The sequence below is a fragment of the Cetorhinus maximus genome, chromosome 23 (assembly GCF_964194155.1).
Source record: "Cetorhinus maximus chromosome 23, sCetMax3.hap1.1, whole genome shotgun sequence".
Lineage (NCBI taxonomy): Eukaryota > Metazoa > Chordata > Chondrichthyes > Lamniformes > Cetorhinidae > Cetorhinus > Cetorhinus maximus.
Window position 1 is genome coordinate 10,307,736 of NC_135901.1, and position 18,458 is coordinate 10,326,193.

Below are 18,458 nucleotides of genomic sequence, written 5' to 3' on the forward strand. Positions count from 1 at the left end.
GCGCCAATGTTACTTGTCACTTGTCAGCTCAAGTTTGGATATTGTCCAGGTCTTCCTATATTTGGACATGGACTGCTTCAATATCTGAAGAGTCGCGAATGGTGATGAACATTATTCGCTGTTGATTGCACATCGCCACTTCTGACCTTATGATGGAGGGAAGGTCAGTTCCCCCAGGATCTCCAACAATCCTAACGTTATCATCTTGTTGCATGGAGCAGCAAAGATGGTTGCTACCACTGAGGATGCTAGACATAAATAAAAGCAAAATGCTCTGGATGCTGGAAATCTGAAATAAAAACAGAAAATGCAGGTGTGGCAGCATCTGTGGGGAGAGAGAAACGGAGTTAACGTTTCAAGTCCATGTAACTCCTCTTCAGAGCTAAAGAGAGAGGTATAAATGTGATGGACTTTATACTGTTATAGAGGCAGTGGAGCAGGTGGAGCAAACTAGAAGGTCAGGGATAGGTGGGAGCTCAGGAGAAATTTGACAAAGATGTCACAGACACAAGACAAAGGGAGTGTTAATGGTAGTGTTAAAGGCTAAGGAAGGTGCTAACAATGGCATAAAAGGTAAGATAGCAGAATGTGTTAATAGCAGAACAAGGGTCAGTGTTCTGTGAAAGCACAAAGTGACAGGTGGCCCTGTGGGGTTGGGGGGGTGCAGGTTTGTGGTTGGGGAAAAAAATTGCATTAAAAATGGGGTCAAGATGGAGGAGAGAGTTCATGGTCTGAAGTTGTTGCACTCATGGTAACTCAAAGTTGTAAAAGATGAGGTGCTGTTCCTCCAGTTTGCATTGGGCTTCACTGGAACATTGCAGCAGGCCAAGGATGGACATGTGGGCATGAGAGCAGGGTGGAGTGTTAAAATGGCAAGCGACAGGAAAGTCTGGGTCATGCTTGTGTACTGAGCGAAGGTGTTCCACAAAGCGGTCACCCAGTCTGCATTTAGTCTCCCCAACATACAGGAGACCGGACTGGGAGCAGCAAATACAGTAGACCAAATCGAAGGAGGTGCAAGTGAAGCGCTGCTTCACCTGAAAGGAATGTTTCGGGCCGTGGACAGTAAGGAGGGAGGAGGTAAAAGGAGCAAGTGTTGCACCTTCTGCGGTTGCATGGGAAGGTGCCATGGGAAGAGCATGACAAGTCGGAGGTGGTGGAGGAGTGGACCAGGGTGTCCCGGAGGGAACGGCCCTTACAGAATGCAGACCCGGGGGGGGGGGGGGGGGGGGGGGGGCATCATGCTGGAGTTGGCGGAAATAGCAGAGGATGATCCTTTGAACGTGGAGGCTGGTGGGGTGAAAAGCGGAGGACAAGGGGTACCCTATCATGGTTCTGGGAGGGAGGGGGAAGGGTGACGGCAGAATTGCAGGAGATGGGTCAGACATGGTTGACAGCCCTCTGAACCACAGCAGGCGGGAACCCTCGGTTAAGGAAAAAGGAGGAAATGTCGGGAGCACCGTTTTGGAAGGTAGCTTCATTGGAACAAATGCGACGGGGGCGGAGGAACTGAGAGAATGGGATGGAGTCCTTACAGGAAGCGGGGTTTGAGGAGCTGTAGTCAAGGTAGCTGTGGGAGTCGGGATTGTAATGAATATGGGTAGACGGTCTATCACCAGAAATTGAGACTGAGAGGTCAAGGAAGGGAAGTGTTCGGGTTGGACCATGTGAAGGTGAGAGAGGGGTGGAAATTGGAAGCAAAATTGATAAATATTTCCAGGTCCAGAGGAGAGCATGAAGCAGCACAGATACAGTCATTGATGTATTGAAAAGAGAGTTGTGGGAGGGGGCCTGAGTAGGACTGGAACAAGGAATGTTCCACATACCCCATAAAGAGACAGGCATAGCTGGGGCCCAAGCGGGTACCCATGGTCACACCTTTTTGGAGGAAGTGAGACAAGTTTAAGGAGAAATTGTTCAGTGAGAGAACAAGTTCAGCCAGGCGGAGGAGAGTGGTGGTGGATGGGGATTGTTCGGGCCTCTGTTCAAGGAAGAAGCTGAGAGCCCTCAGACCATGATCCTGCCATCAAACTTCAAGCCATTGTTTCCAGGACTGTCACTGACCTCATCTTCTCTGGAGATCTTCCCTCCACAGCTTCCAATTCCACTTCTTTCTTCTTCTAAAAATCCACAAGTGGACCCATCATGTCAGCCTGTTCCTGCCCCACAGAACTCATTTCTTCCTGTCTTGACTCAATATCTCTCCCCTTGTCCAGTCTCTTCCACCTACATTCGCAATTCCTCTGATGCCCTACGTCACATCAACAATTTCTAGTTTCCTGGCCCTAACCATCTCCTCTTCACTATGGACGTCCAGTCCCTCAACACCATCATCCCCCACTAAGATGGTCTCAGGGCTCTCTGCTTCTTCCTTGAACAGAGGCCTGAACAATCCCCATGCATCATCACTCTCCTCCACCTGGCTCAACTTGTTCTCTCACTGAAGGGTCCCCCTTGTCCTCACTTTTCACCCCACCAGGGGTGGGGATCAAAGGATCATCCTCCGCCATTTCCGCCAACTCCAGCATGATGCCACTACCAAACACAGCCCGTCGGCATTCCGTAGGGACCGTTCCCTCCATGATACCCTGGGCCACTCCTCCATCACCCCAACTCATCATCCCCTTCTCACGGCACCTTCCATTGCAATTGTAGAAGGTGCAACACCTGCCCATTTGCCTCTTCCCTCCTCAATGTGCAAGGCCCCAAACACTCCTTTCAGGTGAAGCAGCACTTCACTTGCACCTCCTCCAATTTTTGGCCTACTGAATTCACTGCTCCCAATGCAGTCTCCCCTACATTGGGAAAACTAAGCGCAGACTGGGTGACCGCTTTGCGGAACACCTTCGGTCTGTCCGCAAGCACGACCCAGACCTTCCTGTCCCTTGCCATTTCAACTCACCATCTTGCTCTCATGCCCACATGCCCATCCTTGGCCTGCTGCAATGTCCCAGTGAAGCCCAACGCAAACTGGAGAAACAGTATCTCATCTTCCGGTTAGGCCTTCTGGACTTAACTTTGAGTTCAACAACTTCAGACCGTGAACTCTCCTCCATCTTGACCCCTTTTTTAAATCCAATTACTTTATCCCCACCCCTCCCACAAGGCCATCAGTCACTTGTTCTTGTATTTTGCTTTCACAGAGCACTGACCCTCGTTCTGCTCGTAACACATTCTGCTATCTTACCTTTAAGCCGCTATCAGCACCTTCTTTAGCCTTTAACACTCCCTTTGTCTTGAGTCCATGACATCTTTGTGGAATCTCTCCAGCTCCCACCTATCCCAGACCTTCTATTTTGCTCCACCTGCCCCATGCCCTCTATAACAGTACAAAATCCATCATGTTTCTACCTCTCTTCAGCTCTGAAGAAGTCATACAGACCCGAAATGTTACCCGTTTCTCTCTCCACAGATGCTGCCAGATGTGCTGGGTTTTTCCAGCATTTTCTATTACGGTATACTTGGAAGTTGGGAGTGGAGGGGTGGAGGCAGGAGGCTTACTGCGAAGGTGCATATGAAATCATGGACAAAGTGGGAGAGCCCAACATTAAACTGGCCATCCCGAAACGAGGGAGGAAACTACCATACACGTGGTATCATAGAGATCAGCGTAAACCCCACAAAAAAAAATGAATTAAGAATAAACGTTACATTTGTTCTTACGTCCGCAGGCGAAGGAGTAATGAAGATACTGCATGTCACGTTCCTACTCCTGATTGGGAATGACATTTGAGTCGTGGAATAATTGCACCTTTACGATGATACAAATCCAAGTGAACTGACATCGGATAGTTAACCTGCCATTGCACGCAAGGCTACAAAGTGGAACAAGAACAGGAGGTAGACCGTGCATGCATCTGTACCAGCCCCAGGGACATCTTCCGGAAGGTAGCCAACCAATGAAGCACAATAAAAAGGCATGTTGATACATCAGGGAAAGAGTGTGACCTGGCCTCGCAACAGTCAATTAACTAAAACTGCCTAGCAACAGTGTCTTCAAGCAAGACCTTCAGGGTAGATTTTCAAGTCCAAACAATAAAACTATCACAGACAACGCAACACTATAGCTTACGTGATTGATAATTCGGTAATTCCACACCGTGAATCATGAAGACATGTGTCACGACAGACATGCATTGAAGGAATCTGCGTTAGGCTAGAGAATGACATATAAGGCAATGCCAGTTCCAGTTTGATCAGAACAATGTATAAAAGGCATTTCCTTTGTGCAACAGCCACAACAAGGAATGCAAACTTAACCTCAAGTGCGTGTAAGCTCTGCTGAAAATACTCCTTGTAATTTTTTTAATATGCTGAAGCTAAAGAATAAAATGATTGTGGTCGCTGTCTGACTTTGTTACTGCTCAAATGAACAATGAAAAATGTCACTGTTCTGAAGAAAGGTCCTTGACCTGAAACGTTAACTCTTTTTCTCTCTCACAGGTGCTGCCTGACATGCTGAGTATTCCCTGAATTCTCTGTTTTCGTTTCAGATTTCCAGCATCCGCAGTACTTCCCTTTTGTTTGGATGAAAAATTGTGTTTTCAGAGCAGGCATCACCACCACCAGCAAATTCACCTCCGAGCCACACACCATCCTGACCTGCAACGACATCACTATCACTAGGTCAAAATCCTGGAACTCCCTTCCTAACAGCACTGTGGGTGTACCTACACCACATGATACCGAAGCAGCCCATATTCAAATGCAGCAAGACCTGGAGAATATCCAGGCTTGGGCTGACAAGTGGCAAGTAACATTCGCGCCAAACAAGTGTCAGGCAATGACCATCTCCAACAAGAGAGAATCTAATCATCACCCCTTGATGTTCAATGGCATTACCATCGCTGATCCCCCACTATCAACATCCTGGGGATTACCACTAACCAGAAACTGAACTGGACAAGCCATATAAATACTGTGGCTACAAGAGCAGGTCAGAGGCTGGGAATCCTGCGGAGAGTAACTCACCACCTGACTCCCCAAAGTCTATCCACCATCTACAAGGCACGAGTCAGGAGTGTGATGGAATACTCCCCACTTGCCTGGATGAGTGCAGCTCCCACAACACTCAAGAAGCTTGACATCATCCAGGACAAAGCAGCCCACTTGTTTGGCACCACATCCTCATGCATTCACTCACTGCACCACCGACGCACAGTGGCAGCAGTGTGTGTACCATCTACAAGATGCACTGCAGCAATTCAACAAGGCTCCTTCGACAGCACCTTCCAAACCCATGACCACTACCATCTAGAAGGACAAGGGCAGCAGACACAGGGGAACCACCACCTGGAAGATCCCCCCCCAAGTCACACACCACCCTGACTTGGAAAAATATCGCTGTGGCTGGGTCCAAATCCTGGAACTCCCTAACAGCACTGTGGGTGTACCTACACCACATGGACTGCAGCGGTTCAAGAAGGCAGCTCACCACCACCTTCTCAAGGGCAACTAAGGATGGGCCATGCCCACATCCCATGAACAAATACAAACAAAAACATTTCTTGAAACATTTGCAGTTTTACTCTGCAATTCGTCTGGTTGATTATTACACATGATAAAGAAAATTATAACACTTACAAAGAAAGCCAAAGTGTACCCTATCATCAGGAAACCACATATTTAAAACTCTCCAACTCTCCTCCTGTTATGAATAGGGGCACAAGTAGGCCATTCGGCCCTTCTAGCTTACTCCACCATTCAATGAGATAATGGCTGTGGCCTTAACTCTGCTTTCCTGAATGTACCCCCCCCAATGTAACCTTGTAAATCAAATATCTGTCTAACTCAGTCTTCAATATATTCGATGACCCGGCCTCCACTGCTCTCTGTATTCTGGAAGAGAATTCCATAGACTCACGACCCTCAGAGGAGAAATTCCTCCTCCTCTCCATCTTCAATGGGAGACCCCTTATTCTGAAACTGTGCCCCCACCCCCCGTTCTAGATTTTATCCATGAGAGGAAACATCCTCTCAGCATTTACCCTGCCAAGTCTCCTCAGGATCTTATATATTTCATCAGATCACTTCTCGTTCTTCTAACCTTCAATGGTTACAGGCCCAACTGCTCAATTTCTTCCTCATAAGACAACCCCTTCATCCCAGGAGTGAGTCCAGTGAACCTTCTCTGAACTGCTTCCAATGTGACTATATCCCTCCACAAGTAAGAATAAAACAGACCTGCTGCCAAAGCTTTTCATCTTGCACTCATCAGGACACATTCGTAAGAATACCAATTCCCAAAGGGAACAACAATTCATACTGCGCGGGAAGAGGGCGCTGATTGGTTGGCAAGTGGACTTGGTAGAGGCATTGCCACGGAGAATGCACCTTAACTGCCAAGCTTTTGTTTAAATTCAAACCAGACAAGTCGACTCTGATTGGTCAAGGCACTGCCATGGGGAATGAACTGGGGAATGGCTATCTCCCAAGCTTTTGTTTCGTTGAAAAAGACGTAATGCGTGGACATGTTTTTATTTGCAGAGGACAGGGCCCTGTGTATCACAGCATTGTTACAGTGCAGGAGGCCATTTGGCCCATCGTGTCTGCACTGGCTCTCTGAATGAGCATCATGACTCAGTGGCATTCTCCCACCTTTTGCCTGTAACCCTGCACATTGAAGTGTGGCGCCTAGAACTGTATGCAATAATCCAGCTGAGGTCTGACTAGTGTCACATAAATTCAGCATAACCTCCTTGCTCTTGTACTCTGTGCCCATATTAATAAAGCTAGAATACTGTATGCTTTCTCAACTGCTCTCTCCACCTGTCCTGCCACCTTCAACGGCTTGTGCACATATATACCCAGGTCCCTCTGCTCCTGCACACCTTTAGATTTGTATCCCTCATTTTATATTGTCTCTCCACGTTCTTCCTGCCAAAATGAATCACCTCACACTTCTCCGCATTGAACTCCATCTGCCACCTATCTGTCCACTCCACCAACTTGTCTATGTCCTTTTGAAGTTCTACACTGTCCTCACAGTTTACACTGTTTCCATCTGCAAACTCTGAAATTGTCCCCTGCACACCAAGATCTAGATCATTAAGATACATCAGGAAAAGAGAGGGTCCCAATACTGACCCCTGGAGACCCTCCAGCCCGAAAATTATCCATTAATCATTACTCTCTGTTCCCTATTACTCAGTCAATTTTGTATCCACGTTGCTACTTGTCCCTTTTAATCCACGAGCTATAGCTTTTCTCAAGTCTGTTGTGTGGCACTGTATCAAATGCCCTTTGAAAGTCCATGTACACCACATCAACGGCATTACCCTCATCGACCTTTCCTGTTACCTCTTCAAAAATTCCAGCAAGTTAGTTAAACAGGATTTTCCCTTTAGAAATCCATACTGGTTCTTCCTAGTCAACCCACATTTTTCCATTTGACTATTAATTCTATCCTAAATAATTGCGTCTAGAAGCTTCCCCACTACTGAAGTTAAACTGACTAGTCTGCAATTGCTGGGCTTATCCTTAACAACCTTTTTTGAACAAGGGCATAATGTTTACAATTCTCCGGTCCTCTGTCATCTGTCTAGGGAAGAGTGAAAGATTATGGCCAGTTCCCCTGCAATTTGCACTCTCACTTCCTTCAATATCCTTGGGTCTGGTCCGGGTGCCTTGTCTACTTTAAGTGCCATGAATATATGTTGCTTCTAGCACGTGCAAGTGAGCCACACTGCGAGCACAACTGATAAGCTTAAATTGGTTGTTAATGCAATTATCAGCCCAATCGGGATTGTTTATTAAGTGTTGTCCAATCGCGGAATCACATCTCATCTTGGGCACTGTCTTCTGAGTTTTGGAAGCACAGGCTGGTTGAGAACGTTGCAAACAGCCGAAGGGACGTCCTGTTTGTTACAATTCCTCCAGCCGGGACGTATGGCCTACTTACCAGAGCACACCAGCACTGAAAATTCATTGATCAAATTACTCTTTTGTGTGGAAGGTGGAATGTCTTTTTGACTTGATGGCAGCATCCTGTTAGTGGGGAATACCACTAGTGTTGCTACTGCATAGTAGCAGCGTGAAACGGCTAGCTACACCTGTTGCTCCAATTTTTAAGATGCCTTAGCCTTTCAGGGTAATGCGGGTAGAGTGGGCACTTCTCAGAACTAAAAAAGTGGTGGCATTGGACCCATTCATGAGTTCATGCGATATACAACTGGGCAACCAGTATAGTTTGTGCAATGTACAACGGGGTAGCTGTTATCCCACAGGACAACTCTGATACGCCCTATGTCGGCATCAAGCTTGCACGGTGAGCAAATGGTTTGGGCCCTATTTATGATACGGCGAATCTTATAGCGTGTGGAACTGTAGGAATCCTAACGCGCATATTGACCAGTGAAGGTGGGCCTGTGGTAGACATTAATAGAGAGCCCACTGGCAGATTTCTCAGCTTGTGTACCGAGGAAAGGGAGCTCACTTGACTGCTCCATTTCAAAGGTGAATTTGAGCACAGGATGGAGCACGTTAAGGTGTATGTGGAAATTCTTACAATCAGCTGCAGATTCAAATACAGCAAACATATCAGCTACCTGTCAGTAATATGCAAGGGGTAGGTGGTTAGGGGTCATTCCATCCGCGTTTCTCATGGGGATTTGGTATTCGTGTGTCTGTCCTGATCAGCGCAGAAACGAAAAGCTTCGTTAATATGTCTCTTTTTGCAGCAATACTCAAGTTCTGTATTACCAAGCAAATACTTGCTGGACCTGCACGCTAACTTTTTGTGATCCATTGACAAGGACACCCAGATCTCTCTGTACTGCAACATTCTGCTGTCTCTCTCCATTTAAAATAATACTCTGCTTTTCCATTCTTCCTCCCAAAGTTGACAACCTCACAATTTTTCACATTGTACCCCATCTGCCAAATTTGAGCCCACTCACTATTTATGCCCCTTTGCAGACTCTTTGTAGCCTCCTCACAACTTGATTTCCTACCTACCTTCATATCATCATATCAAGTCTGGCTACAATACAGTTGGTTCCTTCACCCAAGCCATTCATGTAGATCGTAAATAATTGAGAGCCCAGCTCTGATCCCTGTGATTCTCCACCCGTTACAGTTTGTCATCCCGAAAATGACCCATTTATCCTGACTTTGTTTCCTGTTGGTTAGCCAATCCTCTATCCATGCTAATATATCACCCCCAACATCGTAAGCTCCTACTCTTGTTTAGTAACCTTTTAAACTAGTTAGGATTCAAGTTTATAAACATCACTCAACTGCTGTCTGTTGTTATACCAAGTAGTTTAACAAGTTAAGCTATAAATTTAATGCAATACAGTAAAGTCTCGCCGTTCGTGGGGGGGTTACGTATCCGCGAGACCTCATGAACAATGAACATATTTTTCAATGGGACTCAATTAGATAGGTTCCAGCAAATTGTGCTGCAGTACCCGTATACAGCAGACAGGGGAGCCTCTGAACAACACAGTACATCAGTAAAGATTTCAAAATTGTTCAGTGAGGGACTGCGCTTCAGCTCCCAGAATAATCATCACTTGACCAAACAAAATGCCTCGATTAGCACTTTACTTTAAAAAAGAGCTTAGGCAAGAAGATGAGCCGCTGTGTCAGCTCCTTCCCACCTGGATCAACATACTAACGCTCAGCACCGGCCAAAAGCCCCAGGGAAAGAGGAGAGAGGGAGGGGAAAAAAACGCGAATGAGCCAACATTGCTCGTGCGATGGGCGGTGCAGTGCACAAAGTGCAAAGCCCGGGTCAGTGAACACGTGAACAGGGAAGTGTTGAGCCTGAGAAACTCCGACATTGAACTTTTGAAATCCAAATTCTACGCCCCTCTTTTACTCTCATTTCGATCCCTCGTCTAGGCGCCAGTTTGCTTCACTCCCGGTTACTTCGAGAAGAATTTGTTTTCTCCGTGGGCCCTTGGTTAACACGTTTCCTCAAAAAAAAAAGCAATAAAGGGGGCATGGATGTGGAGTGCGCTACCTACCACACAGGGAGTGGTCGAGGGGAATGGCACGGACACATTTAAGGGGAAGCTTGGTATACACAAGGGAGAAAGGAATAGAAGGGTATGGCAATGGGGCGAGATGAAGAAAGGGCTGGGAGGAGGCTGGTGCGAAGCTGGTCTGAATGAGCTGGTTCACAGCTTTAGACTCGACGTAACCCCATGAAACGTCGGATGAAGGGAACCGTTAGCTCCACAGGATGAAAAATTAAAACAGCAGCGCCGGGATTTAGAAAACAGCTGACACTTCACCCCCATCCCCCGCCCCCACCGCGCTACGGAACAGGGTGAATCTGCTGGTGCCTCAGCAGGTGGGAGGACCGAATGAAGCCCTTCCCACACACGGAGCAGGTGAACGGCCGCTCGTCGGTGTGGACTCGCTGGTGCCTCAGGAGGTGGGACGAATCGGTGAAGCCCTTCCCACACACGGTGCAGGCAAACGGCCTGACAGCAGTGTGATAGCGCTGGTGTACCATCAGGCTGCTGGAGCTTTTGAAGCGCTTCCCGCAGGTCGAGCATGGAAATGGTCTCTCGTCGGTGTGAACCTGCTGGTGGGTCAGCAGTTTGGAGGAGCGAATGAAGCCCTTGCCGCACACGGAGCAGGTAAACGGCCTCTCCCCGGTGTGAATGCGCTGGTGGGTCAGCAGGTTGGAGGACTGGGTGAATCCCTTCCCGCACACGGTGCAGGTGAACGGCCTCTCCCCGGTGTGGACCCGCTGGTGGGTCAGCAGGGCCGACGACCGGGCGAAACCCTTCCCGCAGGCCGAGCAGGTGAACGGCTTCTCCCCAGAGTGGACCCGCTGGTGCGTTTCCAGGTTGGAAGCCTGGGCGAACTCCTTCCCGCACACGGGGCAGGCGAACGGCCTCTCCCCGGTGTGGACCCGCTGGTGGGTCAGCAGGTTGGAGGAGCGAGTGAATCCCTTCCCGCACACGGGGCAGCTGAAGGGCCGCTCGCCGACTCCCTCCAGCTGGTGCCTCCTCAGCTCCTGGTCGCACTTAAAGCTCTTGCCACACTCGGAACATTTGAACGGTCTGTCATCAGCGTGAAACCGCCGGTGCCTCAGCAGGGCAGACGGCCGGGCGAATCCCTTCCCACAAAGCGAGCACACGAGAAGCCGCGGGACGGCGTGGCCCTTCTGGTGCCTCCGCAGGTCAGATAACTGAGTGAAGCCCTTCCCACACACGGAGCAGGCGAACGGCCTCTCCCCAGTGTGCAGCCGCCGGTGGCGTTTCAGCTCCTGGGCGCTTTTAAAGCTCTTGCCGCAGTCAGAGCAGGTCCACGGTCTCACGTCGCAGTGGACCCGCTGGTGCGCCTGCAAGTGGGATGGATAAGCAAATCTCTTTCCACACACGGAGCAGGTGAACCGTCTCTCCCTGGCGAGAGGAGCTGGGTGAAGGTCCAACACATTGTGGGGGCTGACTCCCTTCCCACCGTCCCCGCCTTTACCCTGTCCCTCTTCGCCGTGACAGTGCGCGTGTCTCTCCGGGTCTGACGATCGGCCAAAGGTGAGCCCACACAGCGAACGAGCGAGCGGTCTGTCCGCCTGGCCTTCGCCGCCATCTCCCTCCGTGTCCAAAGGCCGACGATATTCAGGTCCTGAAGAATTGACTGGCTCGGTGAGATCTTGTCCAGTCTGGAGCTCTTCCATTTGTAAAACCCTGGAAAAGGAGTGTAGAAGGTGTAAAAGGGATCGTGTTTATTTTGCGGCTAACTTTGCCCCAAAGAGCTTGAAATAGGCTTTCGACAGGCACGTTCGCAGGAAGCGGAGAGCCAGGAGAGGGGAAGGTTTGGAAGGGATGGAGGCGCCAAGTTTGTAACAGAGAGTTGGAGATTGTAAATAAGGACCCGGCCTCAGTTCTCACACAGGAAGTGCATAATGGGGTCGTTAACCACAATCCCGCAGGCTTCAGAAACCACTCTAACCAATGCAGTGACTCACTGGGGAGAACGTGCATGTGCCAGTTGTCAATGGGCAGGCTCAACACCTACCTTTGTCACTCCCCCCCCCACCAGAGGCTTCCCCTCCTCCCTACAGGTCCTTTGCAAAGGGTCGGTCACACCTGATGAATCTGACTGAGTTTTTTGAAGAAGTGACTGAAGTATCGGACGTGGGAAAGTCCGTGGATGTCATTTATATGGATTTCCAGAAGGCACTTGGTAAAGTCCCTCATAAGAGGCTGTAAAGTTAAAGCTGATGGAACTGAGGGCAAATTATTAACCTGGTTCAGAAACTGGCTGAGCGGCACAGGACTGAGAGTCGGGATAAGGGGCAGGTGCTCTGGTAGAATGTGACTAGAGGCATCCTGCTACAATCTGTCTTGGGGCCTCGAATACTCACTGGACTCAGTAACTACTTTGATGATGGGGTGGAAAGTCACACATACAAATAACACAAAGGTTGGTAGCATTGTAGCTGGAAGCATAATATTACAAAGAATTACTGATATTTGTTAAGTGAACTGACTTGAATGTAAGTAAATGTGAGGTCATCCAGTTTGAACCTGGAAAGGATAGAACGGGTTGTTTCCTACATAGTGAAAAGCTAGAAATAGTGGAGGTCCAAAGAGACTATGGGTCCAGGTACATAGGTCATTAAAATGTCATGTTCAGGTACAGGAAATAATCGAAAAGGTTGATAGGATGCTGGCCTTTATATCGAGAGGACTGGAATACAAGTGGGTAGATGTCATACTTCAGTCTATACAAAGCCTTGGTTAGACCACCCCTGGAGTTACTGTGAGCAGTTCTGGACACCGCACCTTAGGAAGGATATATTGATCTTGGAGGGAGCACAGTGTCGATTTACCAGAATGAGACCCAGACACTAAGGGCTAAGGTATGAGGAGAGATTGCATAAACTGTGCTTGAATTCCCTGGAGTTTGAAAAGTGTGGGGTTTTCAAGATATTAAGGAGAGCAGACAGGGTAGATTGGGAGGAAGTATTCCCACTGGTTGGGCGTGTTTAGGACTGGGGGGGGTGGGGGGGGGGGGTGGTGGTGGTGGTGGTGGTGGTGGTGGTGTTGGTGGTGGTGGTGGGGGGGGGGGGGGGGCAGGATCTAAAAATTAGAGTCAGACTGTTCAGACCGGAGTGAAATTAGGAAACATTTCTTCACACAAAAGGTGATAGAAGTTGGGAGCTTCCTTTTGCAAACGCCAACTGATGCCAGATTGTTGGTCATTTTAAATCTGAGATAGTTGGGTTTTTATTCACCAAAGGTTTTAGGAACATGGGGAGGAAAGGCAGGTTTATGGAGTTAGGTCATAGATCAGTCACGATCTTACTGAATGGCAGAAAAGACTTGAGGGATCGAAAGGCCTCCCGCTGCTCCTGTGCATTATCCCTCACGGTCGGTTTGTACGCCGCATGCTCAGCGTACCATTCACTCTCCCCTGTGCCTGCAAGCCAAGGCCCTGAGCTACAGGCTCCTGCACGGAGCTTCCATTGTAGAGTCGGTGTTCATTGACAGTCACAATCAGCATCAGTTTGGTGAAGCTAAGAAACAAGAAGCAGCAAACATCGGTGGGGATTGTTCTAGGCCCCCATAACAGTAGTCGGTGTGTAAGATAGAATATAAATAAGGAAATTAGAGGTGCATGTGGCAAGGGTAATATGGTAATCATCGGGGACTTTAATCATCATATAGATTGGGCAGGCCAACTTTGCAGTCATAGTACAGAGGGCAGTGGCATGGAATGTACACAAGAAAGTTTTTGAGATCAGTATGTCAAAGAACCAACTTGGGGACAGGCTATCTTGGATCTAATATTGTGCAATGAGAGAGAGCTAATTAATAACATTGTAGTAAAGGGGTGTCTAGGGAAGAGTGATCATAACACGTGGGAGGTGGTGGCGTAGTGGTGTTGTCATGAGACCGGTAATCCGCAAACCCAGCGGTAACGCTCTGGGGACCCGGGTTTGAATCCCACCACACCAATAAAAACAAAAATCAGGAATTAAAAGTTTAATGATGACTGTGAAACTATTGCCAATTGGCATAAAAATGGAGGGGAATCTGCCGTCCTTAGCTGGTCTGTGACTCAAAACATGTGATTCCAGGCCCACAGCAATGTGGGTTGACTCTTAAATGCCCTCTGAACAAGGGCAATTGGGGATGGGCAAGAATGGTGGCTGAGCCAGCAATGCCCACATCCCATGAACGAATAAAGAGAGAATTTTACATTTAGTTTCATTTTACATAAAGTCCAAAATTAGGGTCTTAAATCTAAACAAAGCAATCTATGTAGGTATGAGTACTGCCCTCTGAAATAGTCCAGCAAGCCACTTAATTCAAGGGCAATTAAGAAAGGGCAACAAATGCTCGTCTTACGAGAGATGCCTACAGAATATAAAAAAATATTTGGATGCCAAGAGTTAAATTATGAAGAGAGATTGCACTAACTAGGGTTGCATTCCTTAGAATTTAGAAAAATCAGGAGTGCTTGATTGGTATTTTCCAGATATTAAGAGGAACAGGTATTGTTGGTACAGGGAAACTATTTCCACTGGTCGGGCAATCCAGGACCAAGGAAGATGGTCCAAAAATTAGAACCAGACTTCTCAGGAATGAAGTTAGGAAATACTTCTAAACACAATGGGCAAAAGAAGTTTGGAACTCTCATCAGCAAAAGGCTGGGTCATTGATTTCTGTGAATCAGAGCTATTAAGGGAAATGGGGCAAAGGCAGTATATAGAGTTAGGTCACAGTCAGCTACGAAGGTGGCTTCTGAATTCTTTCATGGGATGTGGCATTGCTGGCAAGGCCAGCATTTGTTGCCCATCCCTAACTGCCCTTGAAAACAGTTAAGATTCAACCACGTTGCTGTGGGTCTGGAGTTACATGTAGGCCAGGCCAGGTAAGGATGGCAGATTTCCTTCCCTAAAGAGCATTCGTGAACCAGATGGGTCTTTATGAAAATCGATGATAGTTTCACAGTCATCATCAGAGACTAGCTTTCATTTCCAGAATTCTTAATTAAGATAATCAGTTGGGCTTGCAGTGTGGCTCACTTACAAATGCTGGAAGCTACATATATTTATGTGCAGGGCCCTGTTCTTTGCAAACAGAAAGAACACGTCTAGGTATTGCGCCTTTTTGAATTAAACAAAAGCTTGGGGGTAACTGTTCCCTACAGCATTCCCCATGGCAACACCTCGACCAGAGTCCACTTGCCAACCAATCAGCTCTATTTTTCTCGTGCAGTAGAAGTTGTTCCCTTTGAAATTTGGTATTCTTGCACCTCTCCTGAGGAGTGCAAGGCAAAAAGCTTTGACAGCATGTCTCTTTTTTTTTAAGCACGACTCAAATTCTTAATTAATTAAACTTGCTCATTAAATTTAAATTCCAACAGCTGCCCTGATGGATATTTGATCCATATCCCAGAACATTAGCCTGGGCCTCTCGATTGCTAGCTTTCATTAGCCTTCTCCCCATGGCATGGAATGATACAGCAGGTTCGAGGAGGCCGAATGGCCAGCCCCTGCTCCCTACGCGCAATGGTTTCAGCAACTTGGGCCGTCCTGGAAGGCTGGTTATCACATGGCAAAGGCAGTGCCAATGGCAGCCGGGCCTACCCATAAGCCCCCACGCGCCAGAAACCGCCCTACCCGCCTCACTGGAGTCAATGGGACGACTGACGCGCATGCGCAAGGCGGGGGGGAAAACCCCGTTCAGAGTCCACCAGTGTCCCCGGCGGAAAGTGAATGTTCCGAGTGTTTTCACAGCGGAGAGATCGATAAAATAAAATGCGAACCTGATCATCTGAATGCTTGCCCCCCGCGCCTTCCCACCATCGACATCGAGTGGAGCCACTTCAGCTGCGGCGGAGCTGCGTCCGTTCTGGACCACGTGACGGCCGCCGCGGCGCTGATTGACGTGTGCTCCGGCCAATAGGAAGAAGGAACCGAGCCTGGAGGACCCAGGCGGCGCCTGGTCCTCCAACCAATGGTGAGAGCGGTCAGCGGCTGGAGGACCGAGCTGGGCGCTGGGTCCTCCTACCAATGGGAGCGCTAGGGGGCGGGGCCTCCGCCGCCACCTCCTCCTTCCCACTGCTGAGAGGCTCAGTCGAGACTATCATGTGTGTGGGGCCATGGAAGTCATGATTAGAAGCACCAAGCTAGGGGCAGTGGACAAATTCAAGTGCCTTGGCTGGATGATAAACACTAAAGTTGCATCCAGGTTAGATTAGCCACAGTAAAAGGTGACCAGTGATTTAAGTAGCATCTGGAAGTCCAAAAGCATCAGCATGAAGCTGAAAAACGGTCTGGTAGAGTCACTAGTGTGGCCCTCCCCGTCAGATCCTTCCTACACGCCAGGAGTCTCACCCCCTCTGCACGTTGCCCTCGAGGTGGCTGTGGTGGGGAAGAGACCGTTGTTCACCTCCTTGTGGATTGTGCCTTTGCAAAGAAAGTCTGGAGAGAGATGCAGTGGTTGCTGTCGAGGTTCATCCCGAGCAGTTCTGTGACACAGGACTCTGTGCTCTACGGGCTGTTCCCAGGGACACACACCGAGACAAACATCAACTGCAGCTGGAGGATCATCAACTCGGTGAAAGACGCGCTTTGGTCTGCCCGAAACTTGTCGGTCTTCCAGCACAAAGAGTTGTCCCCGACCGAGTGTTGCGGACTGGCACAATCCAAAGTCCAGGACTACGTGCTGAGGGACGCACTAAAGCTTGGGGCAGCTGCCGCAAAGGCGCAACGGGGAAGGGTCGCTGTCTAAGACCTTTCTGCCATAGCGCACCGAGGGACTGGGAACTGTTTAAATCCCCTTGGGCTGTACAGCTCAAAATGAAAGGCTGTAAATGATTGTAATATCGTTTGTACTGATGCACCTGGTGATACATTTTGTTAAAGTTGAACTGGATTGTACCCTTGTAATGGTGTTTTTGAAATGGTTTGGAATATGATTGAAGATATTTTATGAATAAAGTATATTTTTGCAAAAAAAAAAGTGTCCGCACTCCATGAATGCCAGAGTTCGACTCTGAGGAAAGTGACAGCTTCTGAAATTTGGCTGTGGCGGAGGATGCTCAGGATCAGCTGAATGGGCAGAAAGACAAATGAGTGGGTTAGATCAAAAGTAGAAGTTCAGGAATCAAAAGGGTTGCAAAGTACAGTTAGAGAGAGAGAGAGAGCTAAAAAGGACAGACATTGGAAACAAAGACCTGACAGCCTCGTCCTGGCAACAATTGAAGGAAATTGAGAATGAAAAGAAGAGGGAGATGAAAAATCGGACAAGTTGCGTTAGAAGCAGTTCAGAGAAAGTTTACTAGCCTAATACCAGGAATGGGCAGGTTGTCTGATGAGGAAAGGTTGGACAGACTAGACTTGTATCCACTGCAGTTTAGAAGAGTAAGAGGTGACTTGATTGAAACATATAAGTTCCTGAGGGGTCTTGGACAGGGAGGATGTGGAGAGGATGCTTCCTCTTGTGGGAGAATCTAGAACGAGGGGGTCACTGTTTAAAAATAAGGGGTCGCCCATTTCAGACAGAGATGAGGAGGAATATTTCTCTGAGGGTAGTGAGTCTTTGGAACTCTGTTCCTCAGAAGACAGTGGAAGCAGAGTCTTTGAATATTTTTAAGGCAGAGGTAGAAAGATTCTTGATAAACAAGGGGATGAAAGATTACTTGGGGTAGGCGGGAGGTTGCAATCAGGTCAACCATAGTCTTATTGAATGGCAGAGCAGGCTTGAGGCGCTGACTGGCCTACTCCTGCTCCTAATTCGTATGTAAAACTGAAATGCTTGCACAGAGGTGATGTTGGTTGGTCGCCTTGTGTGTGCCTTGCAGAAAGTTCCCTGAGGTAAGATTGATTCTTTCGCACCTCATACAAATGTGGTTCTTTGCATACCTTGGACAACTCTGCTGGGGCCCCAAGTCCGGTGTTGTGTGTGTATGACCCCAACCTTCTGGCCAGTGTATAGTGGCAGCACCTCTGCATCTGCACACATGTCAGGTGCCCCCATTTTCCAGATTTCCCCTTTCAGGGGCTTACACTCAGTTAAGTGCCGTCAGCTGAAGAAGTTTAAGCTCCAGGTTTCAGAGATTGAGCGGGAGATGGAGTCACTGTGGTGTATCCATAAAGTGCAGGTGGCACTTTCCGGAGGTGGTCACCCCATAGCTTTGGGGTGTGCAGAGACAGAGGTGATGGCCAGACCGACAAGGAGGACCATGCAGGTCATCCCAAGAATCCCCTGAGTGCAGGGGATTCAACAGTTGGGGGAACAGACAGGCATTTTCTTTCAGCCACAGACATGCTAACAGAAGGGCATGTTGCCTCTGTGATGCCAGGGTTCAGGGTATCACTGCATAGCACTCTGAGGTGGGAGGATGAACAGCCAGAGATCCTGGTCCATAATGGTACTGACAAAATGAGAAGAAAGAGAGATGTGGTCCTGCAGGCAGATTTCAGGAAGCTAGAAGAAACGAAAAAGTTTGACCTCAAAGGTGGTTCTCAGTGTACCACG

At 48.4% G+C, this 18,458-nt stretch overlaps 1 protein-coding gene across 1 annotated transcript; it reads right to left on the reverse strand.

Annotated features, from left to right (window-relative positions):
* Positions 1 to 5,512: 5,512 nt before the first annotated feature.
* Positions 5,513 to 17,655, reverse strand: LOC144698385 (uncharacterized). Its single transcript, XM_078570335.1, has 3 exons — positions 17,620 to 17,655; positions 15,742 to 15,917; positions 5,513 to 11,648 (listed from the first exon to the last, which is right to left on the reverse strand). The coding sequence occupies exons 1-3, from the start codon at positions 17,653 to 17,655 to the stop codon at positions 10,265 to 10,267; spliced, it is 1,596 nt and encodes a 531-aa protein (XP_078426461.1). The 3' UTR covers positions 5,513 to 10,264.
* Between the last annotated feature and the right edge of the window lie 803 nt (positions 17,656 to 18,458).

Excerpts from the sequence above, each read along its gene's own strand:
- LOC144698385 (XM_078570335.1), bottom strand. The coding sequence starts at position 17,655 with ATGGTTGACCTGATTGCAACCTCCCGCCTACCCCAA. Across the intron at positions 15,918-17,619 it reads CAACCTCCCGCCTACCCCAA|GCGCCGCCTGGGTCCTCCAG; the intron begins GTAATCTTTCAT and ends TTGGAGGACCAG. Across the intron at positions 11,649-15,741 it reads GCAAGCATTCAGATGATCAG|GGTTTTACAAATGGAAGAGC; the intron begins GTTCGCATTTTA and ends CTCCTTTTCCAG.